This window comes from Mustela putorius, unplaced genomic scaffold, assembly GCF_011764305.1.
Source record: "Mustela putorius furo isolate JIRA1106 unplaced genomic scaffold, ASM1176430v1.1 tig00000508_pilon_pilon_pilon, whole genome shotgun sequence".
Lineage (NCBI taxonomy): Eukaryota > Metazoa > Chordata > Mammalia > Carnivora > Mustelidae > Mustela > Mustela putorius.
Genome location: NW_025421402.1, coordinates 14,965,348 through 14,984,806, shown reverse-complemented (window position 1 = coordinate 14,984,806; position 19,459 = coordinate 14,965,348). Strand labels below are relative to the sequence as shown.

General features: G+C 44.7%; 1 protein-coding gene across 1 annotated transcript in view; it reads left to right on the top strand.

Annotated features, from left to right (window-relative positions):
- The window catches only part of USH2A (usherin), a 681,643-nt gene extending 665,089 nt beyond the window's left edge, over positions 1-16,554 (top strand). Inside the window, exons 67-71 of the mRNA XM_045081155.1 lie at positions 4,150-4,326; positions 4,910-4,993; positions 9,291-9,535; positions 14,975-15,196; positions 16,352-16,554. Of these exons, the coding sequence (XP_044937090.1) occupies positions 4,150-4,326; positions 4,910-4,993; positions 9,291-9,535; positions 14,975-15,196; positions 16,352-16,441 (818 nt within the window). The 3' untranslated portion in view covers positions 16,442-16,554. The remainder of the gene's footprint in view (positions 1-4,149; positions 4,327-4,909; positions 4,994-9,290; positions 9,536-14,974; positions 15,197-16,351) is intronic.
- Positions 16,555-19,459: the final 2,905 nt, after the last annotated feature.

Below are 19,459 nucleotides of genomic sequence, written 5' to 3'. Positions count from 1 at the left end.
TCAGCCAGAGAGGTGGGGGCAGCCGGGAGACACTCGTTGTTGGTGGTGTTGTTTTAAAATTTTTAATTATTTATTTGACAGGCAGAAAGAGCTTGTTGGCAAGCAGGGGGAGCTGCAGGCAGAGGGAGAGGGAGAACAGGCTCCCTGCTGAGCAGCTCCCAGGACCTGAGACAGCACACACTTAACCCACTGAGACACCCCCAATGCCCCTGAAAATTTTTTTTTTTTTAGTTTGCCACTCCTTTTCTTTTCAAATTATATGGCATAGAATAATCCAGAAAACATTTCCAGAAAACAGTGAGATACAGTACTGTCAAGAAAAGTAGAACAGGGGCGCCTGGGTGGCTCAGTGGGTTAAGCCGCTGCCTTCGGCTCAGGTCATGATCTCGGGGTCCTGGGATGGAGTCCCATGTCGGGCTCTCTGCTCAGCAGGGAGCCTGCTTCTCTCTCTGTCTGCCTGCCTCTCTGTCTACTTGTGATCTCTCTGTCAAATAAATAAATAAATAAATCTTTTTTAAAAAAAAGAAAAGAAAAAAGAAAAGCAGAACAATTAACTAATAAATTGGGGTTTCCTTACATTTTTATAAAATAACTTCTTTTCAGAATTTATAAGGTATATGTGTCTATTGTTTAAAAATGACAGATACAAAAATAGGGTACGTAGCTATCTTGATCAGAAGAACATGTGACTCCTGATCTTGGCGTCATGAGTTTGAACCCTATGTTGGGTGTAGAGATGACCTCAATAAGTAAACTTCAAAAAAAATAACAAATACAGAAATACTAAAAATAAAATTAGTAGGGGTGCCTGGGTGGGTCAGTTGTTAAGCGACTGCCTTCCACTCAAATCATGATCCCAGGGTCCTGGGATCGAGCCCCATGTCCAGCAGGCTCCCTGCTCAGCGGGAAACCTGCTTCTCCCTCTCCCACTCCCACTCCTCGTATTCTTTCTCTCGCTCTCTCTCTCTGTCAAATAAATAAATAAAATATTTTTTAAAAGAATAAGATTAGTACTTATAGTCAGAACCAGTTACATCATGTGTAGGGCGCAGTGGAGAGTAAAGTTATGGGGCCCTTTACTCAAAAATCACTAAGACTCTCAAGACCGTGACAACAGAGCATAAGAGCGTTTCGTGACTCTTATGTGAGAGGCCCAAGCAGCTGTGCAGTTCCCATACCCCTAAAGCCAGTCCTGCTTATAATCCCACCACCCAGATGCAACCACATTAGTATTTTGGCATAATCAATTCCTTTAGTCTTTTTCTCATGCAACTTCTATTATGTGGCTGAGATCATACTCTAATGGAAATTTCATAGTCTGCTTTTTATACGTGACATTATTTTATTTGCATGACATTAAAAAAGCTGTAGCCACCAAGTTGAATGGCTTTATAATTTTCCATCCTATAGAATTGGTTAGACATTTTAGTTGTTCTAATATTTTCTTTTATAAGTGTGGTGAGAAATTTCTTTGTGAACCCGTCTTTGAACGTCTGATCATCTTCAAATTCAATTTCAATGAATGGAATTTACTGTATCAAATATTTTAATATTTTAAGGCTTTGGATACTTATCACAAATAGGCTTTCCAGCCATATTGTATCAAATTATAATCTCTTCTTCAGGGTCTGGCATTGACATTTCTTAAAAGTAAGAGTTACACATTCACAATAGTCCACTGCCTCATACAAAGACTTTAATGTGACCGGGCGACAAGGCAGGATGTTAGCAACACGTCACTCAGAGAGGCTCGGTCCTGGCACTGTTCAGGGAATTTAGAAATAACCCTCAGCACAAGCCGATGAAGTCAATGCTATTATCCAAATATACAGAAAAGAAAGCTGAAGCAGGACCGTGGACCATCCACGACCATTCCAAGATGCCGTTCACGTGGACCAGAATCTGATCCGAGGCTCTGGAAGCTGCACCATAAAGTGATCCCAGACCAAGGCCAGAGCTGAAGGGGCCTGCCCATTGCCACCCTAGAAAGTGGAACTGTTACTCTAAGTTCACGAACCCCCCTCCTCCACTCAGTAGCACCCTCAGTTCCACTTTGGTACCCTGGCCTGTCGGAAAGATTTCAGACCTCCTCTACCCCTCTCAAGCCTCCACATCTTCCCGCCCTTCGCCCCCCCAGCCCCGAGCTCCCCCCCTCACACACACACACTCATCCTATCCTCGACCGCCTCTCCTGTATTCTCTGCAGCACTCCTTGCCTCCAAATCCGCCAGGAAACGACAGCTCACCGGTCAGAAGTTTGCTCCTTTCCACCCCAGACCACTCCCCTGCAACTGGTTCCCTTTCTGTCTGCAACGAGGCCGGCGGTCCTTCCGCCTGAAAACATCCAGGGCGCCTGGGTGGCTCAGTGGGTTAAGCCTCTGCCTTCGGCTCAGGTCCTGATCCCAGGGTCCTGGGATCGAGCCCCGCATCGGGCTCTCTGCTCCACGGGGAGCCTGCTTTCTCCTCTCTCTCTCTCTGCCTGCTTCTGCCTACTTGTGGTATCTGTCTGTCAAATAAATAAATAAAATCTTAAAAAAAAAAAAAAGTATGACCTTCACGGTTGGCAGGGCTGGATTCAGATCCTGGGTCTCCTACCACTCACTGACATTAAGCAAGTGACTTGGCTCCTCAGAACCTGAAAAATCAGCAACTAATTCTTACCAGGTGGTTTTGAAGATTAAATGAGATACAACACAGCAGGTGCAAAGGGCATAGTGGCTTTTCGCATTTTCTCAGTCTCCAAATCCATTATTTTTGACGATTTTGGTTGTTTAATTACTCTTTCCTCTGGAAGATCTCTGTGTCCTGCAAGGCAAATAAAGCTCCCATCTTTCTATTTCCGTACTATGTGCAAGCCTCCTCTTTATTTATACTGTTACGAAGGAAATCTACTGAATTAAGTGACAGAAAGAAGCCACAAATACAACAGTACATTCCATTGTGATGTTGAACAAACTTTGTGTTGGAAAACCAGATATTTAAAGAGGGTTTTGTAGCTCTGATTTTTGTATTTGCAGAAATATTTTTTATGGCTTTATAAAAATGTCTTATTTTGAAAGGTAAGAATCTTAGTTGTCTCACGGTTTAAACCCCAGGAGGACCAAAGTATAATTATTCCTTATTTTGTTATATTTCCTAGCATCAGCAACAGATGGGTCTAATTTCTAAAGAAAAAAAAGAAAAGGATATCTAATTTATTTACACCACTCCCTTTTTTTCTTTTCTTAAAAGCCAATTTAGTATATAGATGGATCTTAGTGCTGTTACAAATGTATTGATTATTTTGGAGAAAACAAAATCTCATGAAATAAATCTCTTCTGACTTGACAAGATGATATGGTAACCCTTCATTTGTTTCTGCAAAAATTATTCATTTAAAAGATGAGACTCGGTTACGGATTATTTTTCCTTTGTTTTAGTAAGGAGCTGAAAAATGGAAAGAGAACATGCACACCAAGTCGCTTCTGTCTCTGATATAATACTTAGGAGACCCGAACTTGATGATATACTAATGTACTATGCTATTGATTGATTAGTCAGGCCAATGAATTATTATAGTAGAATTGCTATTTGCAAGGCTTTTTAACTATCTTAGAAAACAAACTAACGATTCAAGAAAAAGCTTTAAAAATAAATGGGTGCCAAAAGGACATAATTCACCATCTAAGCAGTTTCGTTGGGAGAAAAAAAAATATATTAACTTCATCTAGTCCTTGGGGCTTTGTAGCAATAAATATTGATTCGATATGAAAAATAGCAATCTGCTCTAGTTAATAGTGTTAAGGATACTTTACCCGTTAAAAGAGGGAAAATGCAACAAAATATGAGCTCCAGGGCTATGTTGGTAAGCACAACCATTGTATGTTAATAGTTTTATTTCATAAAACACTGCTCTCCATTGATTTTTTTTTTTTTTTTCTGGAAAGCAGGTGCAACGTTGCTGAGAAAGCATTTCACACATGTTCCCATTGGTGAACCCCCCCATGCCAGGGTTTTTTGTTTTTTTTTTAAACACTGAGAAAAATATGGGTTCCAGCAATCCAATTTAGGGGTGAGTGGGGGCCATATTAAAAAAAAAAAAAAGACCTATATATACACACATGTACTCCGAGGTAACCATTTTTAGAACATATGACTTTCTCCCCACAGTGCCCCAGTACCGAGCCCCGTTTTCGGTGGACAGCAATTTGTCTCTGGTGCGTGTGGACTGGAGCGGCTCTTTCTTGCTGAACGGCCCGCTGAAGGAGTTCGTGGTGACCGACAGAGGCCAGCGTGTGTATAGCGGGCTCGACACCACCATCTATCTACCCAGGACGGCGGACAGAAGTTAGTTTCTGACTCCCATTCCATAGTGCGTCAGGACCTCTGGGTCCCCACTTGACAGTCCTTCTGGAAGGTGATCAGAGAAGGGGCAAGGACAGAGGGAGAAGCAGACTCACTGCCGAGCAGGGAGCCCCAGGTAGAACTGATCCTGTGACTCCAGGATCATGTCCTGAGCCAAAACAGTCACTTCACCAACGAGCCACCCAGGCATCCCAACATCTGTACCTTTTGGAAGGAATAGGTTTAGACCATGTACAGAAAAACAAGATCCACCGTGTATTATCCTTTACTCTTCTGATTCTTCTTTTGGGGTTTGTTGTTGTTGTTGTTTTGTTTTGTTTTGCTGTATAAGCTCTAAGCTTCTTCAGTTCTGTTATTTATAAATATATACTATTATTACACTGATAATAAGCTATTTTTCTTGGCCATTTTAATATTAGAAATAAGTTTGCCTATTAGATACAACCTCACAACTTGTGCTGGAAAACTGTTTTCAGACTTTCCTATGCTGTGAGACGCTGCCCTTCCAAAAGCCTGCCCCATCTTTGTAGGTGTTGAATGACCGAGGCATGGACCTTTTCTCCAGCCTTCTTTTTCCAGGTCATCTGCACCACAGATGAAGGAAGCGTTAAGACGCCTGTGGTCCAATACGATACCTCGACCGGATTTGGTAAATTTTTAACTCCTACTATATTTAGTATAGAGCGTATTCATTTTTCTAAAGAAACAAGCATATGTTCATTTCTACATACTTGTGCTAATATATTGGCATAGACTATATGGAAGGAACTGTGTTAAGTATTATAAGAAATATTTTTAAAGGTTCTCATGGAAATTACATCAGGCAAGGAGTTAGGACATGTTGTACTCTTAAAATATCAAGTCATTGAGTTATATACACAGAGAGACATAACTAAATTCTCTTCTACACACAAATCCTGTCGGTTAAGAGCTAAAGGACTGTGTTTACCAAAAAAGTGCTTTATAGAGGAAGTCAGAGAAAAGAAATCAGAGGAAGAGAGAAAATACTCTAATGCCAATATGTGTTGATCATAGAGATAATATTATAGATTCAGAGCCTAAAATGGTGAATTGGAGAGATTTCTCTCTTGTATTCTCTGTAAAAGATTATGATTGATTGTTATTACCAAGTAATTTAGCTGAAGAGATGAAATTGTAATTTTTATGGAGCATCTTTTAAATTGAGTTCTACCTACAATCTCTGAATCTAACACATGTAATACTTTACAGTTTCAAAGGGCAAGTTAGAGAAATGCCAGATCTTTTCCATTAGAACATAACTGGGACTGATACCTTATTTTAAATTCCAGTAACTAATATCATATCAAATTTGTACGCATGTATAGTTAGGATTTTTTAATACAAATGTCCACAAATTCTGAGACACAGGTAAACATACATATTGTTATCAAGGATAATTTCAATCACTAAATATATATATATATATATGTGCATATATATATGCACATATATATACACATATATATGTATATATAGATATGTGCATATATATATATATAAATAAAATTCTATGATTCCAGACTTAACATGTCTGGATGCCATGTACAATTTTGTACAATACCTAACACAATTCCACATAGTCTATCTTATTTTGTTTCATAGCTGTTGTAGATTAGAGTAGACTTTATTTGGTTTTTGGTTTTTGGGTTTTTTTAGAGAGGATGAGAGGCAGGGGTGGGGGAAAGCGAGATTCTTAATGCAGGCTCCATATCCAACTCGGGGCTTGATCTCATGATCTCAGGACCCTAAGATCATGAACTGAATCTAAATCAAGAGTCAGATGTTTAAGCCACTAAGCCACCCAGGGCCTCTATTTGGTATTCTTTTAGCAACTCCAATGTTTCCACAAGTGGAGTGGACCAATGGAGGCCTAAGGCACATCAGAACTTACCCAAGAATGTCCACAAGCTCATCGCTAAGATGAGAATTGGAACATGGTTTCTCTGCTGACCCCTGGTCCCATCCTTTTTCTTGAGCAGCTGTTCTGAAATTTAAGTGTGCAGAAGAGTCATCTCCGGGTTCTTGTGTATTACATGGTTTCCCAGGCCCCTGGCAGAGATCCAGAGTCAGTAGGGCCCAAGAAGCTGCTCTTTCAACAAGCCCTGCCCATCGCATTGTGTGTCAACTATAATCAGATTTTAAAAATCAAAAAGCAAACAAAATAAACAAGCTCCACCCAATGATTTTGATACAGAGGACCCGGATGAAGAGTTGAGCAAAACCCATAACCTAGATTGAGCCCCCCCGGAATCCAGTCCATCCAGTCTCCTAGCTGGGGGCAAGTACGCCTTCCCTGGGGAGGGCAGTCCCCAGTCAGGGGCCTCCTCTGACACCACTGGGGTTTTTCTTTGAAGTTGAGTCAGCCACTGAAGTTCCTACCCTGACCCTGAAGCTCCCAGGTGATGGGTGAGGTCCCCTGAAATCAAAGGGACTTTAAAAAGAAAACTGATTTTTTTTTTAATTTTTAAATTTTTTTTACTTTGTTTTTAATTGGTTTTTAAAATTTTAACATATACACCATCCTGATTTTAACCTCTCCTTAAAAGAGCGGAAGCCTGTATTCGGTTCTTGAATACAAGCAGAGGTTTCCATGGGTGAGAGAAGGAACACCGAGGACAGTGAGTGAGAAGTTATGAAAAAAATTCCAAGATGTATTGTCCAACTAATACCCATAGTCAGCTTTAATTTTGTGAGGTAACTTTTAAAATGTTCCTGTTCCCTTCCCTGAGGCAGCCTTGAAGCGCCAAAGTCTGGCCATCCTCATTTCCCTCCTCCTGTTCCGAGGGCTGTTTGCTTTCTGCAGCTTCCCTCAGGCAGGCTGCCCTACATTCCCTGTGTCCTCCCAAGCAAGGGGCCCACTGGGCCCATCAGATCTGTTTCTGGCGTTCCAGCCCCGCGCCACACAGAGGAAATTCAGCTCTTCCCGCAAACAACCAAGGTTGTCGGTTTTATGTTTTGTTACGCTTTGTTTTAATTCAGACAACACACATTGATTCCTAATTAGGGGAATTCCTATCTGCTGGAACTTGGCAGAGCTTCGACTCTTTACTTCTGAGATGGTGGAGCGGAGCAACTTGTATCACCACAGAGCTATGGGAAGTCCAGTTAGGATTAGCCAAGTCGTGCGGCTCCTCTTAGGAAGCTCGAAATTCTATCTCAGTCACCTTCTCTCTCTCTCTCTTAAACCTCCTCACCCCGATTCTGAAGCCCTCCCCTTCCCTTCCACTGAAAGTGTGGGTGTCAAGTGTCCAACAGCCGCCCCCACCGCCCTGTCCTTGAGGAGCTGCAAAGGGGGACTCGGTGCCGATAGCGGGGAGGCCCTGGCCTCTGTGTCTGTTCCCCTTCCTGCTTTGGGCCACAGGCACCTGCGCTGGAGCTCTGGCTCCCAGCAAACCCCCCCCGCCCCTGCCAAGCCTGTGTGCCTGCTGCTGTGTCCACGGGCTTCTGAGCCCGCCCTGTCACCCCAGTCAAGGGTTTGCTCCTTGGGGTACATCAAACTGAGCACATTTAGAGGAAGTGTTGAAAGCAAAAAACTTACTTGTTACAAGTAAGGAGACAGGGAGGTTCGTACAGGGAGCTTTGACTCAGTGCATTAGGGGTGGGCGCGGGGGCGGGGGGTTGCAGAGGCACTTCTGGTTCAGTTGGACATGCCTTGCACATAGACGTGCTAGGGCCAACACCATATGTTCAAAACACGACAGAAAACTCCACCCTTAGAAAGAGATCTCAGTGTTACAATGAGCTAAAGATGACTTCGGGACAACTCCAGGGGGCATCTGTCTGCGCTGGTGCCCCTCCAGGCCTGTTCCAACGGGCTCACGTAAGGGCTCTCGGGCGAAACACCTGCTCGGTTGTTCCCTGGGCTGGAACTGTTCGTTCTGCAAAACAAAACACATTTCTCCTCAGCTCTTGTCCCTTCCCCTTCTCCCTTCTGCTGAGAGGGTGCAGCCCTCTTCGTTGAGTGACTTCCCGTGACATCCCCGCCAATGGCCCCAGCAAGTGGCTGGGCTGGAGATGATCTCTGAGCCCTGCTTGGGCTCCTACCCCGTTTGCTGGACAGCACTGCTGCCCTGCAGGGAGCTCCGTGAGCCTGTCTCCTGTCTGCCCCGGCTCTTGCAGCTTTCTGTACACCCACAGACATGAGAGCTATGGGCTCAGTGCAGGGTGAATAGTTGCTCATTGAACATGAGCTGCTGTGATTAGCTCGCGTGCAAAGAATCACATCGCCCGAACTTGGGACACTTGAACAGAAATCGAGAGTAAGAGGTCCTGTGGCCAAAGGGTATCTTTCCAGGGGAAGCTCTCTGGGGGTACTTGAGTGATGACTCCCACAGTTGCTGTGTCACGGAGAGGCCAGGGTGTGGGACATCGGACGATAACATGTTGGCAAGCACAGACTGTCAACATCACAATAGAAAACGGGGTCTGGGGTTTCTAATCCAATTTGGACCAAACGTCCCAGGACCATGAAGTGAGGGGCTGGGATCTCCTCAGCTTTGAAGAGATGTGTCCAGAAAGTTCTCTGCGGTGACAGTGGTAAAGCTGGGCCGTGGCGAGAGTCCACTGCCCAAAGTCCACTTTGCACTCAGGGCACACGACTGTGAGGCAGGCACTCCTCAAGGTTACTTTGGTGACCACCCCCCCCCCTTAGGATCTTCTCCCCCCCTCCCCCTGCCTTTCCCAGGAAGCGTGCAAAGGCAGCAGTGATTTCCACCCCGAGCTGTGTCCCAGAGGTCTCCCGAGGGCTATAAGCGTCTCCCTGCCACACTCGGCACCATTTTCCCAGCCTGAACACAAGTACAGACAAGCACCGGGAGACAAACTGCTTTAAACTCCTTTCCAATTTACTATCAAACATCGGGGCAAGGGATCATGAAACTGCCTTCTGAAATAACATTTCTCTTTCCCGTCCCTGGGTTTCGCAGGCCTGGTTCTGACGACTCCTGGAGAAAAGAGAGGATCGGGGAGCAAAAGCACCGAGTTCTATAGCGAGTTATGGTTCATCGTGTTAATGGCGATGCTGGGCTTGATCCTGCTGGCCATTTTTCTGTCTCTGATACTACAAAGAAAAATCCACAAAGAGCCATATATCAGAGAGAGGCCTCCCTTAGTGCCTATTCAGAAGAGAATGTCTCCGCTGAGTGTCTATCCACCGGGGGAAACCCACATGGTAGGTCTCCGACGCCGGGCCCCGTTTCCCTATCACTGGGCTGGAATACTTGCGGTTATGTAGAGGGAAATATTTCCGGAGTCATGGTAACAAGGGGCTTGAAGACAGTTATGTTCGATAAAATACAGGGTCCGAAAAAGGCTAATAGAGACCTTATGGGAGAGACCACCAGAGAGCTTTCTCGTCCCTTCCTCCATGGGAAGACACAGCAAGAAGACACGAAGATGTCCGTCTGTGAACCAGGAAGCAGGCACCGACCTGACACTCCATGGGCCGCCATCTTGAACTTGGACTTCCCAGCCTCCAGAACTTGAGAAATAATTTCTGTTGTTTATACGCTAGCCAGTCTATGGGATTCTGTTAAAGCAGCTCAAAGGGACAAAGATACTTGGGAAGTTTTGTTTTGTTTTTTCAAAGATTTTATTTATTTATTTGATAGACTGAGATCACAAGTAGGCAGAGAGGCAGGCAGAGAGAGAGAAGAGGGAAGTAGACTCCCTGCTGAGCAAGGAGCCCGATGTGGGGCTCCATCCCAGGATCCTGGGATCATGACCTGAGCCAAAGCAGAGGCTTAACCCACTCAGCCACCCAGCGCCCCCCCCCTCCCACCCTGGCCTCCGGGAGGTTTTTAAAAAAGCCATTGCTTGGGCCTTATCCCAGCAACTCTGATTCCATTGCTTTCAGGTGGGGCCTGGGGATTCACATTCTTTTGTTAAACTCCAAAAGCTATTCTCTGGTGCAACCAGGAGTGACTGTTTCTGCTCTAACACTGTAAATCAGGGGATGGGGGAGAAGAGCTGCATATCGAAATCACCCAGGGAACTTATAGGTTATTTAACTGTGCAACTTGGTTTGGGGGCTAACAAAAAAAGGGGGAATCTAGGGAGAAACTAAATTGCAGGCAGTGCTCAGTTTGTCCCCGGCCTCTGACACCCGGGCCACTGGGGGTGAGTGGCTTCTCATAGCTCCCACCCGCCCGCTCCCAAGATAGGAGGTCAGGCAAAGGTTTGGGGGTGAGGCCACACGTGTGGTAGTGCAGGCGGATCCTGGCCCAAAGCACTCGACGACAGGGTAAAAGGTGATTGGAACTAAAGTTGCACTCTGGTGTGGGGCTGGGTCTATCGGGAGGAGGAAAGGCTACAAATCCTAATTCCCACCAGGTGCCAGTCCTTCCCAAGCCGTGCATCCAAAGGGCGACATCTGCCTGAGAAATCTCCTTTCGCCCAGTTTGTGCAAAGGTTGAGTTCATGGCCAGCCTGTGCAGCGAGTTTTAGCTGATGACCACTCTGATTACCACTTCCACCGTTGGAGGGGGAAGTTCTTCCACAATAAGCAGTTCTCAGACACGAGCTGGGTGTCCTACGATTCAACTCAGTTCTAACTCTACTGAGAGATGGTGTCAGATTTTACAAATCAAGGGTTCAGTTCTCCAAGACTATCCCCGCCCCTCAACTTTAGACACCAGTCACAAGTCCAGGCTGCCACCGGGCTTCTGACAGACCAGCTACAGACTGGAATTCGCAATCGCCCCTCCTTGGGTTCAATTGGTTTGCAAGAATAGCTCACAGAACTCAGAGAAACATTTCACTTACTGGATTATCAGTTTATTACAAAAGGATAGAACTCAGGAAGGGCCAGATGGAAGAGCTGTGTAGGGCGGGGCGGGGTGGGGGGGATGCTGCGGGGCTTCCTCACCCTCTGAGCTTGCCACTCCCAGCACCTCCAGGGTTCACCAGCCCAGAAGCTCTTACACCCCAGCAATGGAGGCTTTATCACTTAGGTGTGATTGATCAGATCATTGGCTACTAGCTGCTAATTCAACCTCCAGTCTCTCTCCCCTCCCTAGAGGTGGAGCTGGGAGTATGATGAGTGAGAACTGAAATTCCCAAAGCTCTAATCACAGGGTTGGTTCTCCTGACAACCAGCCTTAGGTGGATCCAAAAGTCACTCATTAACATAACAAAAGACACCTTGTGGCTCTCCTCACTTAAGAAATTCCAAGGGGACCAAATATATATTTATTATAAATCATAGTATCACAGCAGCACCAGAATTAAGCACAGAAGCCCAGTCAAACCAGTTGAGTTGCAACACTTTAAAAAATAGAAATGAGTGAATCACCTGCCATCCAGATCGCTTCACCTTCCACGACCCGGCAACAAACAGTGGTTAAGGTTCTGACAAAGCCATATCATGCCCAAGTAGTGGAAGTGTGGGCACAAAGACTGTCATCCCTCTGAGACCATGGTTTGTGTCTAGCCATGGGACAGTGTCTTGGTGGTGGAGAAGCCAAGACAACGTCCCCATCATCTGGTCCTCAGCACTCACCAACCCTACCTCCTCCCACTCTTCGCTCTCCAAGTCTCCTTCCTCCCTGAGCACATCAAGCTCCTCCCCCTGGGCCTCGCTCCTGCTCTTCTCTCGGGTGGCTTCCACTCTCACTTCCTACAGGTCCCTGCACAAATGTCACATTCCCTTCCATGTGAAATTAAATTCCCTAGCTTCCTAGTCTACTTCCATTGTGCCATCACCACAAGATAACCATAGCAGATATGGTTCTCTGACTCCTCAAAGAGAATGTGAGCTGCTCAAAGACAGGATTTTGTGGGTCATTTACTGTTGTACCCCAATACCCAGAACAGTGCCCGGCATATAACAGATATTCCACAAATATTTGTGAAATGAATGAATATTGAATGGCCAACTCAGACCATTGGCCATGTGCTACTATTCAGTGTATGTTCATTAGAAGATTCTCATTGAAGAGCAGTTACTTTACAGTTTTCCCTTGTTGAAGAGGAACTCTCTCTCTGAGGAAGCCATGTTCTTAGATGAAAGAAGCACCACCACTTCTGGAGTTCAGAAGAACATGGAAGAGCCCAGAAGACCTGAGATCTCTCTAGTCTGTGGAGACCAGCTAAATCAACCCTGGGCCATAGGGGGCGCATGGAGAACGTGGAAGAGAAACTCTGGAGCTCTGCTGGGTTCCTCTACTCTGTCATGTGAGGTGTGCTTCCAGAAAACTTCCCCACATTCCGTTATTGTAACTCCTTTCAGAGATCAAATCTCCTGTTTCTTGACCCAAACCCTATAGGCAGGCACTTCTGCCTCATTACCCTTCCCGAGGAGGAATCCAGTTTTGTCCACTTGCCTAACTGAGGGATCAAGAAGCAATCACATCATTTCAGCAGGAAGTTACTCTGGATGGTGCCGTTGCTCACGGTTCTCATGAGTCTTGTCAAGCTTTGTTTCATCAAAGCGTGGCCCATGAACTGTCAGTTTCAGCATCACATAGAAGCAGGACCTGAAGCTCTGAGAAAGAAACCAAAGTATCTGCTACGTCAACCAGCACCCCGGAAGTCAGATGCTCAGTAAAGCCTGAGAATAGCCATAAATGAACTAAAAATAAAATACATAGAATACAATTCCTGGAAAGGGTGTGTATAGTCTTGTAACTGATGGAAACAGGTTGGGGGGATTCCATGATTCCACTCATATGAGGGATCTAAAATAGCCAGATTCATGGAAGCAAAATATGGTGGTTGCCAAGGTGGGGAGAGGGAAATGGGGAATTGCTTATTAGCAGGTTTTATAAAGGTTCAGTTCTGCAAGATGACGACATCCTAGAGATCTGCTGTACGGCACTGTCCCTATAGATAACGATACTATATTGCCAGTCTGCTAAGAGAGTAGATCTCTTGTGAAGTGTATTTATCATGAAAAAATTAAAAAACATGGAAAAACAAAACAAAACAGGTGAGGGCTGCTGATTATTGCTTTTAGTCCCTGCAAAAGAAGGCCAAGTTGTCTCTGGGACTAGACTTGGACTTCAACTGGGATGGGCAGACCAAGGAATTGGGACACCCTCTTCCCATATACTCCTTGCCACTGGGGAGAAGCAGAGTGGCTCCCAATGGGTTAACTTTTGCTCAGTGGCCAAGGGAGGCGTGAAGAGGGAAAGGGCTGGTGGGGCTGCAGGCCACCAGCAGCTCCGGGTCCCCACACTCGCTCATCTTCAGTATTGAGAGTGTCAGTCACAGGTCCTGGAGGGTTAGCAGGAGTGAAATCTGGAGTGTCCCAGGACCCTGGGCCATATGCCGGAACCCACTGAAATATCCTAAATTAATCCTACCCAGGTAATAACACGCACTTGCAAACCTTCTTCTAATGCTTTAAAAAAAATGTTGAAAGTAAACCGTTCTCGCAAAGTTGCAAGAATATTAGTGAAAGTTAGTCAAACAAAGGAGAGAAGAATTCGCATTAGTAGAGCAAAATAAAGAGCCATTGTTGGTGTCCCTGAGCTCCAGAAACAATGGCTAAGATTCTGAATGGGACCAGGTGGGATTCACCTGCTCACTGTTTCAGATTGTTTCTTTTCACTTGGGGAGGTGGGTGAGAGCTATCCCTGCAACACACACACACACACACACACACACACACACACCCTGAGATGCCTCTCAGAATGATTGTGTGATTATGCTATCATTGGAGAAACAAAGAATTTGTTTTACAGTCATTTTGTTTGTTCCAAACACTAACTGATGCCTCCCCATTTGTTCTCAGTTTGACTCTGTGGCCGATATATCTGATGTGTCAAGCAATGTGACCCTAAAAAGTTACACCATGCACTTTGAGGTACCTCCGTGTGCTGCATGAACGCGTGATCTTCTGTGTGATGTGTTGACTGCACAATGGAAAGCAGGAACATTCCACTGATTGGACGAGCTAAACAAAACCTCAGATGTTTACAGTAGCTCGGTTCTCTTACAGCACCTTCTAGGTTCTGCCCATGTAGTGCCTTTCTCTTTCTGATGTTAATCCCGGACCTGATTTATTTTGAAGGCTGAATCTTAAAAGAAATAGAACAATATGAATGAGAACAGACGGTGGGAAGAGTCCATTTCCCTACACAAATCCAGGAATTTTGAAATATAACACAACCGTGCTCACTTGGCAACCAGGAGAGACCATTAATACTTTTAATTTTTTAATAATTTTTTATTTTTTATAAACATGTAATGCATTATTAGCCCCAGGGGTACAGGAGAGACCATTATTAACGTTGCTCTGGGAAAGCATTGATCTCAAGACACAGGCTCCGTGGGGACACGTCCCATGAAGGGATGACTTTGTACACCCCACCTCTACCTCCTGCACCCACCACTTTGCAAAGCAGCAGCTCTTACCTACAGGGAACAACAGTCAGAGCACTAGGGCATGAACTCTCCAGGTGCTAAGAACATTGGGTGTCTAACATGACTATTACTTCATCATCTCACCCTTCCCAAGAAACCAGGGGCCACAGTGTTGCAGATAAGCTAAGTTCTGCAGTGGGATACGGTGTGTTCCTTCACTGACAATGTGTGACACACAATTTTCTGTCGTATTTCAAGCCCATTTTCTTGAGACTCTAATTACCAGCAGCGACTTTCTTTTCAGGGGTTAGCTAACACCAGAATCCCCCGGTCTGGGACACCCATCAGCATTAGGAGTAACCGGAGCATATCCGTCCTCCGGATCCCAAGTCAGAGCCGAGGCACCCGCACCTATTCCCAAGGCTCCCTCCACCGCAGCGCCAGCCAGCTCACGGACATTCAAGACAAGAAGGTCTTGATTGATGACTCGCTGTGGGAAACCATCATGGGCCACGACAGTGGACTGGTGAGTTGACTTCCTTATCCAGAGCCTTTTTTCAAAAAAAGATTTTATTTGTCAGAGAGAGAGCAAGTGAGAACACAAGCAGGGGAAGCAGCAGGCAGAGCCGGCAGAGGGAGAAGCAGGCTCCCCGCTGAGCAGGGAGCTTGATGTGGGACTCGATCCCACGACCCTGGGATCATGACCTGAGCTGAAGGTAGACGCCCAAGTGACCGACCTATCCAGGCATCCCAAGAGCATTTTTTTTTTTTTAAAGATTTATTTATTTATTTGAGACAGGGCAGGGGAGAGAGCGTTTATGAGTGGGAGGACAGGCAGAGAGAGACTATCCAGCAGACGCCCCACTGAGCGCAGAACCTCATGTGGGGCTTAGTCTCATCACACTGAGGCCGGACCTGAGCCGAAAACAAGAGTCTGAGCCTCACCGGCTGAGCCACCCGGGACCCTCCTTATCCAGAGCCTTTGATCCACCGCCCAAAAGGTATCGGTAAAGAGATGGCTTAGCGCTTTCTGTCCCTCACGGACTGTTGCCTCCCAGCGCTCTGCAAGGAAGAGATAGGCAGAAGGTGACTGGGAACACCAGAATTGGTCTAAAAGGAAAAAGGAAAAAAAAAAAAAAAGCAAAAAAGCGAAAGAAGTGCATCATCTTCTTCCTTCTGGTGTGCGGTTAGAGGAGAAAGAGCAGTTCTGGGGCGCCTGGGTGGCTCAGTGGGTTAAGCCTCTGCCTTCAGCTCAGGTCATGATCTTAGGGTCCTGGGATCCCCTGTATTATATACATATAATATATATATATATATATATATATGTATATAAAAACACACATAAAAATATAAAATAAACATGAAAAATATAATCTCCCCACTTTACAGATGAGAAAACTGAGGTTTAGAAAGGTTGAGGTATGACGCACCATAACACTCAAATGACATTTTGGATTAGTCCACAGTTCACGTGTACATGTGATGTGATCCTTTCTTTAAGGTAAATTTAAGAGAAGGGCAGTCTGAAACCACGCCTTAGAGTTTTGAGCGTAGGATGTTAGCCTTTAACAGAATACTTACAGAGTACTTTCTATATTAAATTGATAGAACTATCAACCGATGGCCAATACTATTATTAACAGTGACTGTCCTAATCAATGGCGATTGGCTTATTTTCCAGTATGTGGATGAAGAGGACCTGATGAATGCCATCAAAGGCTTCAGCTCTGTGACTAAGGAGCACACCACGTTCACCGACACCCACCTGTGAAGGATGGAAACTTGCATCACAGGAACCTGAAATGCCTGCCCCACGCCCCATCCCCATGGGGATGTCACGGACTAACGCACCATATATGTATTCTGTAATCCTTTTAAAAAAAAAAAAACAAGAATTGGTTTTGAAATCGTTCCTCCTTAATAGAGGGCTGAAATAAGGGGTCCTGTCAGTATGAAAATACTTATTTTGCTCTTACTTTGTGGAAGCATAAATTAGCATATTATTTTCACTTGGCTCCAACAGTGGCTCCATTGGTTAAATGAATAATTAGTGACAATTTCAAATGGGCCCACAGTTGTAACAAGTAAGTGAAGTTACTAGTTTAAAAACAAAGCAGGTTTTCTGAGAGGATGTCACTACTGCTCCTTTCAGTCCCTTCCCCCATTCAATCCTGTCAGAACACGATCCTGGAGGAGTAATTCCAACGATCGTAGCTACAAAATAAAATGCAAGTTTCAGGCCAAGCTGAATCAGTTACAGAACGGCACTGAGGGATACACAGTGGACTGACAGTCCAATTTCGTGACAATGTTTAGGGATAAGTATTTACCAAACTTAATGGAAAAAAAAGTTTTCACCAACCTTTTGACAGAGCACCACATAAAAACTGGTAAACCTCTGTCCTTGTATTTATGAATCTTCCGAAAAGGACTGAAGAGCTATTTCCCAAATATTTTACATGGCTTTGAAACTACAAAAACTTTCCATAAAACTGTCAATTCACTGATTACCCAGGAATACTGACATCTTTAACTTAGCACCGTTCACTTGGTTAAATATTTGCATTAATTAATTAACCTACAAGGAATTTTAAAAAGGCACACTTTATGCTCCTTCCAGCTTTGAAATTGTTTAACACTCCTACATAAACACAAGATGATACATAAGCATGTAAATCCTACGTGTAGCTACACGTGTCTATTCCTCTGTACTGCATCCTTTCATTTCAGGGATCTCACTGTTGTAGCCCGAGAGTCACTAAGAGCGGGTGATTTTCCGTGGTTCCGATTTCCATGGGTCAAAAGTTCTGTCATCTGCTCTATTTGGATTAGTCATTGGTGAACGTCCTACTGTAAGACATTTTTTCCCCAAGTTACCAACATAAAGTTAAAGGCATTCAAGTTTGTTCTTCATGGAAAACAATGTTTAAAAAAAAAAAATGTCTTCCTTATTCTTAAAAGGTCTACTTTAAGGATCCCAGGAAACTGTTTTGAATCCCTAGGTCTCATACACAATTGTCTGACAGCATTTTGTGAGTTAATTGAGGGGTAGGTGGATTTTCCTTCCCAAAGCTGAACTGGCAAAAATCTGTAAAATCTGTAAAAATCTTATTCTGGCCCAAAACAAGCCAGACTCTGGATTCTGGGGTACTGAGGCTCTCACCACATCTGTGGAGGAACAGTTCGTCAGACTGACCAACTCCCAAGAAACCTTGCCAACTCTAAGTGTCAAAAGCACAGACCAGTATTAAACACAAGTTCTGCCCCCTCATCAGAACTACGTCAAGCAAACAAATCGGAAATGATTGTGCGCCCTTGGCAATGGATGTACAAATTATAAGATTCTTTTTTTCTTGCCAAGTTTTATACTTCCTAAAATGGAAACATAGGATTGGCTAATTTAGTTTACTGGTTTTAATATCATTTGTTGATTCTGGGTCAAGTAGTTTAAAGCTCACTTCACAAATGAGTCTTAACCAAGGCTGAGTTTCTGAATCACACGAGCTACTTAAGGCATATAGGGGAAAAGTGCTTTTTCCAGTCATAAGCTTGCATCTTTATCCTTGGTCTACTCTTCTGCAAATATGATTTGCTGGTTACAGGTGGATTTAGGAGATTGAGGTCTTCCTCATTTTTGAAAAATTAACTAAATACCTTTATCACAATTTAAAACTTTTTAAAAATGGTTTTCTCACATTGCTACTTTTTTTTTTTTTTTTAATTCATGAGAAACAGAAAGAGGCAGAGAGAGAAGCAGGCTCCCCACAGAGCAGGTAACCGGATGTAGGTCTCGACCCCAGGACTCTGAAATCATGATCTGAGCTGAAGGCAGATGCTTAACCAACTGAGCCACCGGACACCACCATCACAGCGTAGAACCTAAAGAACACAGAGAACTGCAGGGGATTTTATATTAAATCAGTCATTCCCCATTTAACCTAAATAGACATTTAGTTATTACATGAATTAGTTTCACTGCATCGTTTCCATTTTGATCCCACAGCTGGACGAAAGCCTGTAGGCTCCCATCAAGAACACTGGCCCCTGCAACACTCTGAACCTGACTTTCACCTTTCCGAGAAGGCCAAGATTTTGTTCTTTGCGCTGGTATTGTGTCCCCAGCCTCACTAACGTGTAGACTCATCCCTAGGGACTGATTCAGTTGTCTGCCATGGGGCTGAGGCATCAGAGCTTTTCTTGATTTTTATTTATTTGATGGACGGAGATCCCAAGTAGGCAGAGAGGCAGGCAGAGAGAGAGGGAAGCAGGCTCCCTGCTGAGCAGAGAGCCCGATGCAGGGCTCGATCCCAGGACCCTGAGATCATGACCTGAGAGAAGGCAGAGGCTTAACCCACTGAGCCACCCAGGCGTCCACTGAGCTTTTCAAAGCCTACAGGAGATCCGGGGGTTCTGGTGTCGAGAGCCAGTAGCGAAAAGCAGAAAGCAACCCAGAGGCGCTCAGGGGCTAAGCTGCTAGCTGTGCTCAGGGACTGTGCCCCTGGGATACACCACAAAGGAGGAGCAGGTCTCTACGAATCCCTTTACACTGGTTCTAAATCTCCCGACACAGGTCTGGCCACTCCCAGAGACCACCTTCCCGGCTTCAGAACTACTGTTACTCCTAATATTAGTGGTTTGATAAGAGTTGTGTAGCCATGTTTTTATAATCTCTATTAAAAATTTTATTTATAGATGAGATGTTGTTTCCACTAAATGGAAAACCTAAATACTAATCTGTCCATGTACCTGATCGCTGATCTTAACGTCATGGCTGTTGTCGTCAATAGAA